This window comes from Somniosus microcephalus, unplaced genomic scaffold (assembly GCF_052327205.1).
Source record: "Somniosus microcephalus isolate GS21.2 unplaced genomic scaffold, FLI_Smic_1.0 unresolved_chr7, whole genome shotgun sequence".
NCBI classification, from domain to species: Eukaryota; Metazoa; Chordata; class Chondrichthyes; order Squaliformes; family Somniosidae; genus Somniosus; species Somniosus microcephalus.
Window position 1 is genome coordinate 11,598,974 of NW_028225185.1, and position 19,150 is coordinate 11,618,123.

Sequence of the window (19,150 nt, forward strand, 5' to 3'; positions counted from 1 at the left end):
AAGCGACAGGGACGCCTGGAACTTGTGGCCGGGGTTCCTGCACCTGTTGCTAAGCAACAGGGACGCCTGGAGCTTGTGGCCGGGGTTCCTGCACCTGTTGCTAAGCGACAGGGACGCCTGGATCTTGTGGCCGGGGTTCCTGCACCTGTTGCTAAGCGACAGGGACGCCTGGAGCTTGTGGCCGGGGTTCCTGCACCTGTTGCTAAGCGACAGGGACGCCTGGATCTTGTGGCCGGGGTTCCTACACCTGTTGCCTAGCAACAGGGACGCCTGGAGCTTGTGGCCGGGGTTCCTGCACCTGTTGCAAAGCAACAGGGACGCCTGGATCTGTTGCTGTGTACGGGCTCTTGTACCTTTTACTATACCTCTCTGTAATCCGGACTTTTTGATAAACCGGCATCACGCCAGTCCCGTCGGTGCCGGATTAAAAAAAAGTTTCCTGTAAATGCTAGGACACGGAGTAGTGTAGAGGAACAGAGGGACCTTGGAGTGCATGTCCACAGATCCCTGAAGGTAGCAGGGCCAGGTAGATAAGGTAGTTAAGGCGGTCTACGGGATGCTTGCCTTTATTAGCCGTGGCATAGAATACAAGAGCCGGGGCGGGGGGGGGGGGTTATGCTTGAACTGTATAAAACACTAGTTAGGCCTCAGCTAGAGTACTGTGTGCAGTTCTGGTCACCACATTACAGGAAAGATGTGATTGCACTGGAGAGGGTACAGAGGAGATTTACCAGGATGTTGCTGGGAGCAGAGAATCTTAACTATGAGGAAAGACTGGACAGGCTGGGTCTGTTTTCCTTGGAACAGAGGAGGCTGAGGGGAGACCTTATTGAGGTGTATAAAATAATGAGGGGCCTGGATAAAGTGGATAGAAAGGACCTATTTCCCTTAGCAGAGGGGTCAATAACCAGGGGGCACAGATTGAAAGTAAATGGTGGAAGGTTGAGGGGAAATTTCTTTCACCCAGAGGGTTGTGGGGGTCTGGAACTCTCTGCCTGAAAGGGTGGTAGAGGCAGGAACCCTAACCACATTTAAAAAGTACTTGGTCCGTAGCCCTGCAGGTTAGAGCATCCCAAGTGCACATCCAAGAGCTGGGAAGTGGGATGAGGCTGGGTGGCTCTTTGTTGGCCGGCGCGGACACAATGGGCCGAAATGGCCTCCCTCCGTGCTGTAACTTTCGATGATTCTATGAATCAGGGACGTGCGCGCAAGGTCGAGGCCCACGCTCCCAGGACACCGGGGGCGAACTCCACCCCCCCGCCTCCCCCACCTGCTGTCCTTTGAATAGTGGCCGTGGGATCTTTTACAGCCAGCCGAACAGGCAGGCGGGGCCCTGGGTTTAAGGTCTCACCTGAGTGAGGGCACCTCCCGACAGTGCAGGGGGAGTGGAGGGAGAAGGATCGCTGGAGAGACAGGGCAGAACACTGGCGGAAATCTTTACCCCGTCCTTAGCTGGGAGGACACAAGAGCATAAGAATCAGGAGCAGGAGGGGGCCATTTGGCCCCTCGAGCCTGCTCCGCCATTCAATAAGATCATGGCTGATCATCAACCTCAACCCCTTTTCCCGCCCGATCCCCATACCACTCGATTCCCCCGAAAGTCCAAAAATCTATCGATCTCAGCCTTGAATATACTCAACGACTGAGCCTCCACAGCCCTCTGGGGCAGAGAATTCCAAAGATTCACCGCCCTCTGAGTGAAGAAATTCCTCCTCATCTCAGTCTTAAATGGCTGATCCCTTATCCTGAGACTGTGACCCCTGGTTCTAGACTCTCCAGCCAGGGGGAAACAATCTCTCCGCATCTACCCTGTCAATCCCTCTCAGAATGTTATATGTTTCAATGAGATCACCTCTCAGTCTTCTAAACTCCAGAGAGTATCGGCCCATTCTACACAATCTCTCCTCATAGGACAACCCTCTCATCCCAGGAATCAATCGTCGCACCGCCTCCAAGGCAGGTATATCCTTCCTTAGATAAGGAGACCAAAACTGTGCACAGTACTCCAGGTGTGGTCTCACCAAGGCCCTGTACAATTGTAGCAAGACTTCCTCACTCTTATACTCCAACCCCCTCGCAATAAAGGCCAACATGCCATTTGCCTTCCTTATTGCTTGCTGTACCTGCATGCTAACTCTCTGTGTACGAGGACACCCAAATCTCTCTGAACACCAACCTGAGCCCAACTACTGACCCACCTTAAATGGCACAAGAATAGACCTGGGATCAAACCCAGGGCCCATGTGGCTCATTTGCTGGTGAGCCTATCCACCAGCAGGAAGCACCCAGCACAGCTCTCTGCTGGTAATGCTGTACACCAGCAGGAAGCACCCAGCACAGCTCTCTGCTGGTGACCCTATCCACCAGCAGCAGGCACCCAGCACAGCTCTCTGCTGGTGAAGCTGTCCACCAGCAGGAAGCACCCAGCACAGCTCTCTGCTGGTGAGCCTATCCACCAGCAGCAGGCACCCAGCACAGCTCTCTGCTGGTGAAGCTGTCCACCAGCAGGAAGCACCCAGCACAGCTCTCTGCTGGTGAGCCTATCCACCAGCAGGAGGCACCCAGTACAGCTCTCTGCTGGTAATGCTGTACACCAGCAGGAAGCACCCAGCACAGCTCTTTGCTGGTGATGCTGTACACCAGCAGGGGGCACCCAGCACAGCTCTCTGCGGGTGAAGCTATCCACCAGCAGGAAGCACCCAGCACAGCTCTCTGCTGGTCAGCCTATCCACCAGCAGGAGGCACCCAGCACAGCTCTCTGCTGGTGATGCTGTACACCAGCAGGGGGCACCCAGCACAGCTCTCTGCTGGTGAAGCGATCCACCAGCAGGAAGCACCCAGCACAGCTGCCTGCTGGTGAACATCAGCCAATGACCACCCAACCCAGCTGGCATTGCGGAATCTGACGCGACGCGCTAAGACGGGCGGTACCTGCAGTTGCTTCAACACCTGGTACGCCAGGAGCTCTTGCCGAAGGTCGTCCCCACACTTGACAATGACCGACAGGAGCCGCCAATTCGGGAAGTGGCCGTAGGGAGAATTCTCTCGGATTCGCCTGCGAACAGGAAAGAGGGGATTTCGAGCGAGAAGTTAAAACCTATCTAGGCAAGTTATTACCAAAAAAAACCTTGGAGGGAGTGTACCTCTTGTCCGCAACTTTACTTCCTGTCAACACGATTATGGGTCACCATCTACAATTGCAAATTGCTATGTAAACGTCACGGTGTAGTTACAAGCTGCTGCCACTAGGTGGAGCTGTGGAACTCTTACATCTCCACTTCAACCTTCTCTGCTCAAATGAGAACAACCCCAGCTTCTCCAGTCTCTCCACGTAACTGAAGCCCCATGTCTTGAATGCAAATATCACTGGATTAAGTTCCTGGGCCCACCATGGGTTGACGTGACCTCTCTTGGCCTTACCTGGCTTTCTCTTGCCACGGCTCCTTCAGAGCGACAGCAGAGGGGTCCTCGGGGTCCCGTTTGAACGTGGTGGGCGCGTGGGCCAGTTGCTCAGAGAGGCGTCGCCTGCAAGATCAATGGCCACCTGTTACTTCACGCCGTCGACACCTGCAATTGTAAAATTGGTCGCACACCTGCCCCAGCCCCCCTTCAGTTCTATTAGTCGCGCGATTCAGCGGCTAGATTTTTTCCACGTCCTGTCCAAGTTAACCCTTGAGCGAGGTTGCCGCCACATTGCTGAATTTGGGAGGTTGGCCTGGCTCAGTGGGTAGCGCCCTTGCCTCCGAGTCAGAAGGTCAGGGTTTCGAGCCCCACTATGGAGACTTGAGCCCATGATCCAGGCTGACACTTCCAGTGAGGTGCTGAGGGAGCGCCGCACTGTCGGAGGGGCGGTGCTGAGGGAGCGCCGCACTGTCGGGAGGGGTGGTACTGAAGGAGTGCCGCACTGTCGGAGGGGCGGTACTGAGGGAGCGCCGCACTGTCGGAGGGGCGGTGCTGAGGGAGCGCCGCACTGTCGGAGGGGCGGTGCTGAGGGAGCGCCGCACTGTCGGGAGGGGTGGTACTGAAGGAGTGCCGCACTGTCGGAGGGGCGGTACTGAGGGAGCGCCGCACTGTCGGAGGGGCGGTACTGAGGGAGCGCCGCACTGTCGGAGGGGCGGTGCTGAGGGAGCGCCGCACTGTCGGAGGGGCGGTACTGAGGGAGCGCCGCACTGTCGGAGGGGCAGTACTGAGGGAGCGCCTCACTGTCGGAGGGGCGGTGCTGAGGGAGCGCCGCTCTGTCGGAGGGGCGGTACTGAGGGAGAGCAGCACTGTCGGAGGTGCCGTCTTTCTGATGAGACGTTAAACCGAGGCCCCGTCTGCCCTCTCGGGTGGATGTAAAAGATCCCACGGCCACTATTTGAAGAGCAGGGGTGAGTTCTCCCCGGTGTCCTGGGGCCAAAATTTATCCCTCAATCAACATCACTAAAACAGATGATCCGGTCATTATCACATTGCTGTCTGTGGGAGCTTGCTGTGCGCAAATTGAGCTGCTGCGTTTCCCACATTACAACAGTGACCACACTTCAAAAAAAGTACTTAATTGGCTGTAAAGCGCTTTGAGACGTCCTGAGGTTGTGAAAGGCGCTGGAGAAATGCAAGTCTTTCTTTTTCCCCACCCACATATCTATGCCTCTTTCCGCGCGTCATGGCGTGTCGGAACGATGATGCGACACGGGCTATTTGACCACGGTGGCCGAATGCTGCTCTTAAACAGCTCGCGGGTCAGTGGGCGAACACCACGCCTCTTGTCGGACCCGAGCCAAACAGACCAGGGGAGGGTTCCCGTGCTCCGACCTCCCCAGTCTGTGCCGAGGCGGCAGCAGCAGCGGGTGCCAGAGCTAGCCTCAGAGCAGGCTTAGGACAGAGAGAGCAAGAAAAAGAAGCCTTGGTCCCCAATCCCGATCGTTAGCTGCCAATCTCCAGGTACACCGACGACCACCACCACTGGCTCGGATTGGTCAGCGCTGTTTCTCCGACACCCAGTTTCAGCAAATTTTCCAATTAAATAATGGGGCATACGAACTAGGAGCAGGAGTCGGCCCCTCGAGCCTGCTCCGCCATTCAATAAGATCATGGCTGGTCTGATTACTCCACATTCCCGCCTACCCCAGATAACCTTTCACCCCCGTGCTCACCAAGAATCGATCTACCTCTGCCTTAAAAATATTCAAAGACTCTGCTTCCACCGCCCTCTGAGGAAGAGAGTTCCAAAGACTCACCACCCTCTGAGAAAAAATTTCTCCTCATCTCTGTCTTAAATGGGCGACCCCTTATTTTTAAACAGTGACCCCCTAGTTCTAGATTCTCCCACAAGAGGAAACATCCTCTCCACATCCCCCCTGTCCAGACTCCTCAGGATCTTATATGTTTCAATCAAGTCACCTCTTACTCTTCTAAACTCCAGCAGATACAAGCCTCGCCTGTCCAACCTTTCCGCATAAGACAACCCGCCCATTCCAGGTATTAGTCTAGTAAACCTTCTCTGAACTGCTTCCGACGCATTTACATCCTTCCTTAAATAAGGAGACCAACACTGTACACAGTACTCCAGATGTGGTCTCACCAATGCCCTGTATAACTGAAGCACAACCTCCCAACTTTAGTATTCAATTCCCCTCGCAATAAACGATAACATTCTATTAGCTTTCCCCAATTACTTGCAGACCGAAGCACTCCGTCCCCGTCACAAGCTCCGTTCCCTCGCCACCGACTCCATCCCTCATTCTCCACTCCTGTTCTGGACTTATTACATGCAGATAGCACCCTCTAGTGGTAGTTATTGTATAGCAGTATGTTATTTGACCTTCTTCCTGTTTGACCTGGAAGTCGTATTCCAGAGTGTGTTTCTGCTGAGTTATGAAGAAAGGCACATGAGGGATTCTCAATCCTGTTGCATCCCTTCTGAAATGCTAGGCAAGACGCAATGTCTGTGAGCATCCTTGTTTAGTAACAGGATAACAACCTTGTCAGTATAGTATTTTGACAATACTTTGTCTATAAGAAGTTATTAGCTGTTAGTTACCGAGGTTTAGCTTCAGAGCTATTTAGTTATACAATTAGTCTATTCTGTTGTCATAAACATGTTTATATCTTATGTAACATCTAATGCATAGTACTCAGTTCTATGTACAAAACATACTTTGTCTTTGTTTACAGTTTCACAAATTTGTTCAAGTAAAGCTTCAAAACAGCAACCTGCTTCTCGGAGGAATTATGTGAATGAGTGTTTAGCTGGCTGGATAACTAGATAGGAGCACATCTAGCGAGACCAGTACAACTCCCCTTGTCAGGTCAGCCATGATCGTCTTGAATGGCGGAGCAGGCTCGAAGGGCCAAATGGCCCACTCCTGCTCCCACGTCTTATATTCTCCCCTGGCCACTGTCCCAGTCTGAAACAGACTGCGTGCACCCTTGACTGGAGTTTAGAAGAATGAGAGGAGGGGGATCTCGTGGAAACGTATAAAATTCTGACAGGGCTAGAGAGACTGGATGCAGGGAGAGCGTTTCACCTTGGCTGGGGGGGGTGGGGGGGGCGGTCTAGAACGAGGGTTTCACAGTCTCAGGATACTGGGTAGGACTGAGATGAGGAGAAATGTCACCACTCAGAGGGTGGTGAACCTGTGGAATTCTCTACCACAGAAGGCTGTGGAGGCCAAGTCACTGAATCTATTTAAGAAGGAGATCGATAGATTTCTAGACACAAAAGGCATCAAGGGGTATGGGGAGAGAGCAGGAATATGGTATTGAGATAGAGGATCAGCCATGATCATATTGAATGGCGGAGCAGGCTCGAAGGGCCGACTCCTGCTCCTATTTTTCTTTGTTTCTATGTTCTATTTGACCCCTAGATAAGCTTCCGACCGCACATCCGCTCCGTCACCACCCACCTCTGTAACATCGACTGTCTCCGCCCCTGCCTCATCTGCTGATGCAACCCCCACCCGTGCCTTTGTTACCTCCAGACTATTCCGACATTCTCCCGGCTGACCTCCCGCCCTTGCACCCTCCGGAAACTTCAGCTCCTCCCAAACTCCTGCTGCACCCCCCCCAACCCCCCGGTGTCCTAACTCGCACTGAGCATCCTGCTCGAGGGAGCGAGGCGCCTCTGGCCCTCTATCCGAGGGAGCCAGGCATGGCCAGCAGGTGGGGAAGGAGGCGAGAGAGGAAGCAGCAGCAGCAGCGGACGGTTACCTGATATCGCCGGCAGCGATGAACACTGGCTCCTTGCTTTCCTGGCTGGTGATGCTGTCGACGGAAAACTGGGAGATGTTATCGCTGCTGTTGGTGTGGATTTCAGGAAGCTGGGGGGGAAGAGAGGGAAAAAACCAAACTAAGATCAGAACTGAGAGACGACAAAGAGGTGAGAGTGGTGGCCCAGGGATGTGGAAACGCCAAGGTGGGTGGGGGGGGGATGAGAGTCTGCACCAGCTCAACCTGTTGCCGAGCTCAGCGAAGGGGAGTCACGAGCGGCATCTCTCTCTGCCCCCAGGACGGCGAGTTTTAAAATCACACGGAGTCACGACGTGCAAGTTACGTGCCTCTTTGGGCGGCCAGTCCCACAGCCACAGTGGTTATTGTCTCAAGGCAAGTCGGAGGGGCGGCGCTGAGGGAGGGGCAGCACTGTCAGAGGGGCAGTACTGAGGGAGCGCCGCACTGTTGGCGGGGCAGTACTGAGGGAGCGCCGCACTGTTGGCGGGTCAGTACTGAGGGAGCGCCGCACTGTCAGAGGGGCAGTACTGAGGGAGCGTCGCACTGTCAGAGGGGCAGTACTGAGGGAGCCCTGCACTGTCGGAGGGGCAGAACTGAGGGAGCCCTGCACTGTTGGCGGGTCAGTACTGAGGGAGCGCCGCACTGTTGGCGGGTCAGTACTGAGGGAGCGCCGCACTGTCAGAGGGGCAGTACTGAGGGAGCGCCGCACTGTCAGAGGGGCAGTACTGAGGGAGCCCTGCACTGTCGGAGGGGCAGTACTGAGGGAGCGCCGCACTGTCGGAGGGGCAGTACTGAGGGAGCGCCGCACTGTCAGAGGGGCAGTACTGAGGGAGCCCTACACTGTCGGAGGGGCAGTACTGAGGGAGCGCCGCACTGTTGGCGGGTCAGTACTGAGGGAGCGCCGCACTGTCAGAGGGGCAGTACTGAGGGAGCGCCGCACTGTCAGAGGGGCAGTACTGAGGGAGCCCTGCACTGTCGGAGGGGCAGTACTGAGGGAGCCCTGCACTGTTGGCGGGTCAGTACTGAGGGAGCGCCACACTGTCGGAGGGGCGGTACTGAGGGAGCGCCGCACTGTCGGAGGGGCTGTACTGCGGGAGCTTGCTGTGCATAAATTGGCTGCCGTGTTCCTACATTACAACAGTCAACACACTTCCAAAAAAAAAATACTTAATTGGCTGTAAAGCGCTGTGGGACGTGCGGAGGTGGTGGAAGGCGTGGAAGGCGCAGTAGGGACGAGAGCCGTCGGTTGCCGGACAACCCCCCCACCTCCCTCAGGGCCTGCTCACCTCCACCTGCAGCTCCCCGATGTCGTCCACCGACCAGGCCTCGTCGTCGTTGTCGTAGTTGGGCACGGTGCTGAAGTTGCCGGCCCGCTGCTCGTGGGCCGAGCCGCAGTCGGGTAGGTTCTCCACCGACCGCGTGCTGCGGATGCGGTTCTCAGGGATGCGGGTGGGGATGGGCGACGTCTCCAGGTTGTCGCATTCCAGGACCTCGACGTAGATCAGGTACGGGGCCTGTGAGGGAACGAGAGATGGGGGGGGAAACGGTGGAATAAAAAAAAAACTAGCATCAGTAATGGTGGCCATGAAGGAAATCTGCCACCCTTACCCGGTCTGGCTGGGTATATAGTAACTCCAGCCCCACAGCAATGTGGTTGCCTCTTAACTGCTCCTCTGAAATGGCCAAGCGAGCCATTTATTCAAGGCGGCGGCTCACCACCCCCTTCCGAGGGCAATTAGGGGAGGCCCACATCCCGCGAATGAATTTTTAAAAAAACAAACACACACAATCCGGACAAGAGAAGGCACAGAGTGAGATTAGTTAGACCTCCTTAACTGAGAGAGAAATGAGTAAGTCTAGAAATAGCGGTTGAGGCGACACCACGTTTGGATGTTACAGATTGCGGGAGGAAGGTGTGTCCCACAGGTTAGAATGTGGGACTCGCTACCACAGGGAGCGGTCGAGGCGAATAGCATCGATTCATTTAAGGGGAAGCTGGATAAACACGAGAGAGAAAAAGGAATAGACGGTTATGTTTTGATAGAGTAGACACAGAGTGTTTCCACTTATGGGGAAGAGCATAACGCGAGGCCACCAATATAAGATAGTCAGTAATAAATCCAATCGAGAATTCAGGAGAAACTTCTTCACCCAGAGAGTGGCGAGAATGTGGAACTCGCTGCCACAGGGAGTGGTTCATAGTATCAGAGAAACTTACGGCACAGGAGGCCATTCGGCCCATCTTGTCCGTGCCGGCCAACAAAGAGCTATCCAGCCTAATACTAGCTGGAGTTTAGATGAGAGGGGATCTGATTGAAACTTAAAATTCTAACAGGACTGGACAGACTAGATGCAGGAAGGATGTTCCTGATGGCGGGGGAGTCCAGAACCAGGGATCACAGTCTAAGGATAAGGGGTAAGCCATTTAGGACAGAGATGAGGAGGAATTTCTTCACCCAGAGAGTGGTGAACCTGTGGAATTCTCTACCACAGAAGGCAGTTGAGGCCAATTCATTAAATATATTAAAGAAGGAGTTAGATATATTTCTTAAGGCTAAAGGGATCAAGGGATATGGGGAGAAGGCAGGGACAGGGTACTGAATTTGGATGATCAGCCATGATCGCATTGAATGGCGGAGCAGGCTCGAGGGGCCGAATGGCCTACTAACCCTGCCCTTGGAGTTGAGGAGATGCCTACTGTGGTAAACCACTGTTTGTATTCCTGTTTGTCCTGTTTGTATTCCACTGTGTACATGCCTGGACATGCCTCGGCTGACTCCTCCCACAGGTCCTAGTATAAAGGTGACTGCTCCCCAGCCCTTAGTATCATGGACCGGTCGACCACGCGAGGCAGACCTCCATTCTGTTGTTAATAAAAGCCTTTGGTTACTCTTCTAACTCTCAGTCTTTTATGAGTAATTGATAGCGCATCAATTTTATTAACAACATTTTTATAATGGAGAAGATCCTCACACCAGCATGCCTGGACTTAGATCATCAGGAGGCGGACTCATCCACCAAGTTTACTCACTGGCTTAAGTGTTTCGAAAAATTCCTGACCGCCTCCGAAGCAATCAAATCGGACGAGGACAAACTGGATGTCCTGACCTCCAAAGTGAACCACCGAGTGTACTCGGTCATCCAAGACGCGACCTCGTACGCGGACGCTATCAAGCTCCTCAAGGACCAGTACACGCGCCCAGTGAACGAAGTGTACGCCAGGCACCTCCTGGGGAGTCGTAAACAACAACCTGGGGAATCGACCGTGGAATACCTTCAGGCACTGTCTGTGCTTGGCCGGGCCTGTGGTTGTAAGGATGTAAAGGCCGCCGTGTACACAGAGGAACTTATCCGGGACGCTTTTGTAGCGGGCCACAGATCCAATTACACCCGACAGCGACTGTTGGAGCAGAGTAACCTCGACCTCAACAAGGCCTCTGAACTCGCACTATCGTTGGATGCAGCCTACCAGGGCATGGATGCCTACTCCTCTGCACCGTGGACGCCACGGGGAATGACAGCCTGGGACATGGTAGGACCGCCTCATAGCGCCGTGCCACCCCAGCCACACCCCAACAACGGCCCAACTACCGCAGCAGTGTCCCAAGGCCAGAAATGCTACTTCTGTGGCCAGGCAAAACACCCCAGAGCGCGCTGCCCGGCGAAAAACGCGATCTGCTCGGGCTGCGGGAAGAAGGGACACTACGCTAGCGTCTGCAGGGCCAAAGCCACCCCGAACCCCAGCAGCGCCGCGTGTGGGCCATGCGGGCCGCCATCTTGGACCTCCCCGGCCATGTGCGAATCACCGGTACAGCAGCCATTTTGGACGCCTCCAGCCACATGGGGATCATGGACGCCGCCATCTTGGACGACAGCCGGGACGCAGCAGGCCCCCGACACCGCCTCATCTGATACCCGCAGCGACACACCGACCCCTACGCTGGCATCCGTTACACTGGACCAAGCGAGACCGCACCAACTGGCCAGTTCCACAATGGACATTAAGGTAAATGGTCACGATACAATCTGCCTTTTTGACTCTGGGAGCACGGAGAGCTTCATCCACCCCGACACGGTGCGGCGTTGCTCTCTCCCAGTCCTGCCTGCGCAACAGCGGATTTCTATGGCCTCCGAGTCCCAGTCGGCGGACATCGGCGGCTACTGCGTGGTGACACTCGTAGTAGATGGGACCGTGTACGATCATTTTAAACTTCTGGTCCTGCCTGACCTCTGCGCTGCCGTCCTGCTGGGGTTAGATTTTCAGTGCCACCTTAAAAGTGTTACGATGGCGTACGGTGGACCCCTACCCCCACTCACAGTCCGCAGCCAGCAGCTTCCAAACTGCCCGCCGCGCACCAGGTGCAACCTCTCCACACTCAGAGTCACCCCCCCCCAACTGTTTGCTAACCTCACCCCCGACTGTAAGCCCATCGCCACAAAGAGCAGGCGATACAGTGCCGGGGACAGGGTTTTCATTAAAACCGAAGTGGAGCGGCTCCTGAAAGAAGGGATTATTGAGGGCAGCACCAGCCCCTGGCGAGCCCAGGTTGTGGTCGTTAAGACCGGCGAGAAGCAGCGCCTGGTCATCGACTACAGCCAGACAATAAATCGCTACACCCTGCTGGACGCCTACCCACTCCCCCGTATAGCTGATATGGTCAACCAGATCGCGCAGTACCGCGTCTTCTCGACCATTGACCTGAAATCAGCGTACCACCAGCTCCCCATCCGCCCTGAGGACCGCCAGTACACTGCCTTTGAGGCAAACGGCCGCCTCTATCACTTCCTTAGGGTTCCCTTTGGCGTCACCAACGGGGTCTCCGTCTTCCAAAGGGAGATGGACCGGATGGTAGATCAAAATGCGTTGCAGGCCACTTTCCCATATCTGGACAATGTGACCATCTGCGGCCGTGACTTGCAGGACCATGACGCAAACCTCGAAAAATTCCTCCGCACCGCCCAACTCCTAAACCTGACATATAACAAGGAGAAGTGCATATTCCGCACAAACCGCCTCGCCATCCTTGGCTGTGTTGTGGAACACGGAGTCATCGGCCCCGACCCCGACCGGATGCGTCCCCTTATGGAACTTCCACTGCCCCACTGCCTCAAGGCCCTGAAGAGGTGCCTAGGGTTTTTCTCCTATTACGCCCAGTGGGTCCCCTACTATGCGGACAAGGCCCGTCCGCTGATCAAGTCCACCTCTTTTCCCTTGACGGCAGAGGCCCGCTTAGCCTTCCACCGTATCAAGGAGGACATTGCCAAAGCCACCATGCACGCAGTGGACGAATCCATCCCCTTCCAGGTGGAAAGCGACGCGTCTGACTTTGCCCTGGCCGCTACCCTCAATCAGGCGGGGAGACCCGTGGCCTTCTTTTCACGAACCCTCCAAGGCCCGGAGACCAGACACTCCGCTGTTGAGAAGGAGGCCCAGGCGATTGTGGAGGCTGTGCGTCATTGGAGGCACTACCTGGCCGGAAAACGATTTACCCTGCTCACTGACCAGCGTTCAGTTGCTTTTATGTTTAACAACAAGCAGAGGGGCAAAATCAAAAATGACAAGATCTTGAGGTGGAGAATCGAACTTTCCACCTACAACTACGAGATCTTGTACCGGCCCGGGAAGCTAAATGAACCCCCGGATGCGCTATCGCGTGGCACCTGCGCCAGTGCGCAGATCGATAGACTGCGGGCCCTCCACAATGACCTCTGCCACCCGGGGATCACCAGGTTCTTCCACTTCATCAAGGCCCGCAACCTGCCTTACTCTATTGAGGAGGTCAGGACCATGACCAGGAACTGCCAAGTCTGCGCTGAGTGCAAACCGCACTTTTATAGACCAGACAGGGCCCACCTGATAAAAGCCACTCGCCCCTTCGAGCGCCTGAGCGTCGATTTTAAAGGGCCTCTCCCCTCCTCCGACCGCAATGTGTACTTCCTCAATATTATTGATGAGTACTCCCGTTTCCCGTTCGCCTTCCCCTGCCCGGACATGACCAGTGCCACGGTCATTAAATGTCTGAACAACCTCTTCACCCTGTTCGGCTTCCCCAGCTATATCCATAGCGACCGGGGCTCATCGTTTATGAGCGACGAACTCCGTCAGTACCTGCTAACTAGGGGTATTGCCACAAGCAGGACCACCAGTTACAACCCCCGGGGGAACGGACAGGTGGAAAGAGAAAATGCGACAGTTTGGAAGGCCGTCCTGCTAGCCTTAAAGTCTAGGGGCCTTCCAACCTCCCGCTGGCAGGATGTGCTCCCCGATGCGCTCCACTCTATTCGGTCACTGCTCTGCACTGCCACTAACGCCACCCCTCATGAGAAAATGTTTGTCTTCCCAAGGAAGTCCACATCGGGGACATCGCTACCGCCATGGCTGACGTCCCCAGGGCCGGTCCTACTGAAAAGACACGTGAGGACCCATAAAACGGACCCCCTGGTCGAGAGGGTCGACCTCCTCCACGCCAACCCCCAGTATGCTTACATCGCATACCCGGACGGGCGGGAGGACACAGTCTCCATAAGAGACCTTGCACCCTCGGGGGCCGCAGTAACCCACTACCCACTACCACCCCCCCCCACGATCCGATATCCAGCCCCAGCAGACGGCAGGCCTGGGCCCCGCGACCCGCTCGACATCTACGAGGACGACACGCCTGTGCCACAGCCTACGCTGGACTCGACGCCGGAAACTTCACGACCCCTGCCGTCGCCACGCAGATCACAGCGGCAGACAAGACCTCCGGAGAGACTCCAATACACTAACTTTTAATACACTTCACCCCGCCGGACTCAATTTTAAACAAGGGGTGAATGTGGTAAACCACTGTTTGTATTCCTGTTTGTCCTGTTTGTATTCCACTGTGTACATGCCTGGACATGCCTCGGCTGACTCCTCCCACAGGTCCTAGTATAAAGGTGACTGCTCCCCAGCCCTTAGTATCATGGACCGGTCGACCACGCGAGGCAGACCTCCATTCTGTTGTTAATAAAAGCCTTTGGTTACTCTTCTAACTCTCAGTCTTTTATGAGTAATTGATAGCGCACCTACTAACCCTGCCCTTGGAGTTGAGATGACTACTCACCTTGTCCTTGGAGTTGAGGACCACGGCTTGGTTATGGGGGACTCGGACCACGTGGTGGTCGAAGCTGGACGTCGGGAGCCAGACGCGGGACGGAAGTTTGTGGTTGAGCAGCGACAGCTCCGAGATGAGCCGCTGCGTCTTCTGCTCCTTGGTGGTCAGGGTGACCAGCCGCTTCCCGATGCCCATGAGCGACTTGATGAACTCTCTCTCTGGGGCCAGCCTGGCGGGTTGCTGTGGAGACAAGAGGGGAGAGGTCAACGTGGGCGGAGCACAGCGGGCGGCTTGTACAGGTCAAATGGTACATCGCTCTGACGCATTGCGTGTATTTAGTATAAACGCCTCTCAATACGTACACACAACTTGTATTCATATAGCACCTTCACGTAGTAAAATATTCCTACATTACAACACTTCAAAATTACTTCATTGGCTGTAAAGCGCTTTGGGATGTCCAGAGTCCTAAAAGGCACGATATAAATGCAAGTTCTTTCTTCCTAAAAACGTCCCAAGGCAATTCACGTTAGCATAATCAGACTCAGATTTTTCTACCAGGCCACATAAGGAGATATTAGGACAGGTGACCAAAAGCTGGGTCAAAGAGGAAGGTTTTAAGGAGCGTCTTAAAGGAGGAGAGAGAGGCGGAGAGGTTTAGGGAGGGAATTCCAGAGCTCGGGGCCCAGGCGGCTGAAGGCACGGCCGCCAATGGTGGAGCGATGGAAATCGGGGGATGGGCAGGAGGCCAGAATTGGAGGAGCGCAGGGATCTCGGAGGGTTAGAGAGATAGGGAGAGGATTGGTTCCCATACCTCTCCTAAAAGCAACGGCAACAACCCCAGTATCTCAACCACAACAACCGCCATTCATAAGAACATAAGAAATAGGAGCAGGAGTCGGCCATTTGGCCCCTCGAGCCTGCTCCGCCATTCAATAAGATCATGGCTGATCATCGACCTCAACTCCACTTTCCCGCCCGATCCCCATATCCCTTGATTCCCCGAGAGTCCAAAAATCTCTCGATCTCAGCCTTGAATATACTCAACGACTGAGCCTCCACAGCCCTCTGGGGCAGAGAATTCCAAAGATTCACCACCCTCTGAGTGAAGAAATTCCTCCTCATCTCAGTCCTGAATGGCCGACCCCTTATCCTGAGACTGTGCCCCCTGGTTCTAGACTCTCCAGCCAGGGGGAAACAGCCTCTCAGCATCTACCCGGTCAATCCCCCTCAGAATCTTGTATGTTTCAATGAGATCACCTCTCATTCTTCTAAACTCCAGAGTATCGGCCCATTCTACTCAATTCTCTCATCATAGGACAGCCCTCTCATCCCAGGAATCAATCTAGTGAACCTTCGCATGCACCCGCCTCCAAGGCAGGTATATCCTTCCTTAGGTGAGGAGAACAAAACTGTGCACAGTACTCCAGGTGTGGTCTCACCAATGGCTCTATATAATTGCAGCAAGACTTCCTCACTTCCTGTACTCTAACCCCCCTTGCAATAAAAGCTAGTGAGTGAGTGCTGCTTTTTGGGGGGGGAGGGGGGGGGGGGGGGGGGGGGGGGGGGGAGAAGAAAGTAAGTCCATGGATATGGAGCAAGAGGCGGACTGAATGGCAAAAACAGGCTCAAAGGGCTGTACTGGCCTCCCCCTGGTTCCTATGTAGTTAGGCTGGCGGGGCTGAATGGCCTCCTCTTGTTCCTATGTAGTAGGCTGGAGGACTGGAAATGTTCACATCCTGCTCCTGTGTAACAGGCTCAAAGGGCCTAATTGGTCTCCTGTGCCTTATGCAACAGGCTCAAGGGGCTGAATGACCTCCTCCTGTTTCCTATGTAACAGGCTCAATTGACTGAATGGCCTCCTCCTGTGCCTGAATAACAGGCTGGAGGGCCTCCTCCTGTTCCTAAATAACAGGCTGGAGGGGCTGAATGGCCTCCTCCTGTTCCTGTGTAAAAGGCTGGAGGGGGCTGAATGGCCTCCTCCTGCTCCTGTGTAACAGGCTGGAGGGGCTGAATGGCCTCCTCCTGTTCCTGTGTAACAGGCTGGAGGGGCTGAATGGCCTCCTCCTGTTCCTGTGTTAACAGGCTGGAGGGGCTGAATGGCCTCCTCCTGTTCCTGTGTAACAGGCTGGAGGGGCTGAATGGCCTCCTCCTGTTCCTGTGTAACAGGCTGGAGGGGACTGAATGGCCTCTCTCCATTTCCTGTGTAACAGGCTCGAGGGGCTGAATGGCCTCCTCCTGTTCCTGTGTAACAGGCTCGAGGGGGCTGAATGGACCTCCTCCTGTTCCTGTGTAACAGGCTCGAGGGGGCTGAATGGCCTCCTCTCTGTTCCTGTGCAACAGGCTGGAGGGGCTGAATGGCTCCTTCCTCCTGTTCCGGGTGAGGTAATCTGGTCGTGCTGCCAGAACATCTGGTCCGCCGGTTCTTTGCCAAGATTCTAAACAAGCTCTGCGTGTGCGGTGGTGATTAAAACGCGGGGCCTCCCTGACGTCGAACGGCACGGAATCAGAGGCCGAGTTTCGCGCCGACGACACTCGCCACTGACCTCAGCCGGCGAGCGTGCGAGCGAGCAAGGCCAAGCTAACACACCGAGGAGAAACTAATCCGCCTTCAACAGCCCTCCACACAATCACTGGCCAACAAGGGGCCATCTGGGACCACTTGGGTGTCCGTCAGTCAGCCAGCCAGCTTGCTAACCAACGCACATCTGGCTGCAATTATAGAAGGTACTTATCGAATAAACTCAAATCGGATAAACCCTTAACTGCTAGAATGGGTCATGAGCACCAGTCCAACCCACACAGCCTTGAAATGGTAGAAGCATACAGCACAGGAGGCCATGGAATCACAAAGTTACGGCACAGAAGGAGGCCATTCGGCCCACCGTGTCCGTGCCGGCTGAAAAGAGCCATCCAGCCTAATCCCACTTTCCAGCTCTTGGTCCGTAGCCCTGTAGGTTCTGGCACTTCCAGTGCATATACAAGTACTTTTTAAATGCGATGAGGGTTTCTGCCTCGACCACCCTTTCAGGCAGTGAGTTCCAGACCCCCACCACCCTCTGGGTGAAAAAAAAGTTCTCCTCAACTCCCCTCTGATCCTTCTCCCAATTACTTTCAATCTCTTCCCCCCCCTGGTTATTGACACCTCTGCTAAGGGAAATAGGTCAGAGAAAAATAGGAGCAGGAGTCGGCCATTTGGCCCCTCGAGCCTGCTCCCCCATTCAATATAATCATGGCTGATCCTCTATCTCAATACCATATTCCCCCTCTCTCCCCATACCCCTTATGCCTTGTGTGTCTAGAAATCTATCGATCTCCTTCTTAAATATATTCAGCGACTTGGCCTCCACAGCCTTCTGTGGTAGAGAATTCCACAGGTTCACCACCCTCTGAGTGAAGACATTTCTCCTCATCTCTGTCCTAAATGTCCTACCCCGTATCCTGAGACTGTGACCCCTTGTTCTAGACCCCCCAGCCAGGGGAAACATCCTCCCTGCATCCAGTCTGTCTAGCCCTGTCAGAATTTTATACGTTTCCACGAGATCCCCTCATTCTTCTAAACTCTGGTGAATACAGGCCTAGTCGACCCAATCTCTCCTCATACGACAGTCCTGCCATCCCAGGAATCAGTCTGGTGAACCTTCGCTGCACTCCCTCTATGGCTAGTATATCCTCTCTTAGGTAAGGAGGCCAAAACTGCACCCAGTACAGTGGGCCTTCCTGTCCACTCTATCCAGGCCCCTCAAGTTTATACACCTCAATTAAATCTCCCCTCAGTCCCCACTGTTCCAAAGAAAACAACCCCAGCCCATCCAATCTTTCCTCATAGCTGAAATGCTCCAGTCCTGGGGTGCAACATCCTGGTAAATCTCCCCTTTACCCGCTCCAGTGCGGTCACATCTTTCCTGTAATTCGGCCCATCGAGCCTGTGCCGGCTCTTTGAAAGAGCTCTCCAATTAGCCCCACTCCACCCACCTCCTCTGCTCTTTTCCCACAGCCCTGCAAATTATTTTTTTCCCCTTCAAGCATTTATCCAGTTCCCTTTTGAAAATGTTTTTTTTTTTCCTCCGCTATCATCGCCTGCTTTGTCTGTCTGTGGCCTGCCTCTCTTCTCCACCCGCCTCCCCCAAACCTCACCCACATCGTTCCAACCAAGAGGGCGCAACCTCCCCTCAGGTCCTCTGCCTTTGCAGCGACGGACGACTGGGATGCCCACCCACCCGCACCCACCAGCAGCACCAGTGGCTCTGGCTGAGATTAGGGGGGCATCAATATAAGACCGCCCCCAATTAATCCAATAGGGAATTCAACAACAACCTGCATTTATACAGCGCCTTTAACGTGGTAAAACATCCCAAGGCGCTTCACAGGAGCGATTATCAGACAAAATTGGACACCGAGCCACATAAGGAGATATTAGGACAGGCGACCAAAAGCTTGGTCCAAGAGGCCGGTTTTAAGGAGCGTCTTAAAGGAGGAGAGAGAGGCGGAGAGGTTTAGGGAGGGAATTCCAGAGCTCGGGGCCCAGGCGGCTGAAGGCACGGCCGCCAACGGTGGAGCGATGGAAATCGGGGGATGCTCGAGAGGCCGGAATTGGAGGAGCGCCGAGATCGCAGAGGGTTGTGGGGCTGGAGGAGGTTACAGAGATAGGGAGGGAGGGGGGGGGGGGCGAGGAGGCCACGGAGGGATTTGAAAACAAGGATGGAGAATTTTAAAATCGAGGCGTTGCTTAACCGGGAGCCAATGTAGGTCAACGAGCACAGGGGGTGATGGGCGAACGGGGCTCGGGTGCGAGTTAGGCAGCAGAGTTTTGGATGACCTCAAGTTTTCGGAGGGTTAGAACGCGAGAGAAACTTCTTTAC

At 54.7% G+C, this 19,150-nt stretch overlaps 1 protein-coding gene across 5 annotated transcripts in view; it reads right to left on the reverse strand.

Annotated features, from left to right (window-relative positions):
- pi4kb (phosphatidylinositol 4-kinase, catalytic, beta) overlaps positions 1-19,150 on the reverse strand; it is a 132,284-nt gene that overhangs the window by 16,401 nt on the left and 96,733 nt on the right. For all 5 annotated transcript variants that reach the window (XM_085978644.1, XM_085978645.1, XM_085978643.1 and 2 more), the window contains exons 3-7: positions 14,298-14,528; positions 8,496-8,723; positions 7,192-7,301; positions 3,421-3,525; positions 2,932-3,055 (exon numbers count right to left, since the gene is read on the reverse strand). In XM_085978644.1, the coding sequence (XP_085834770.1) occupies positions 2,932-3,055; positions 3,421-3,525; positions 7,192-7,301; positions 8,496-8,723; positions 14,298-14,528 (798 nt within the window). The remainder of the gene's footprint in view (positions 1-2,931; positions 3,056-3,420; positions 3,526-7,191; positions 7,302-8,495; positions 8,724-14,297; positions 14,529-19,150) is intronic.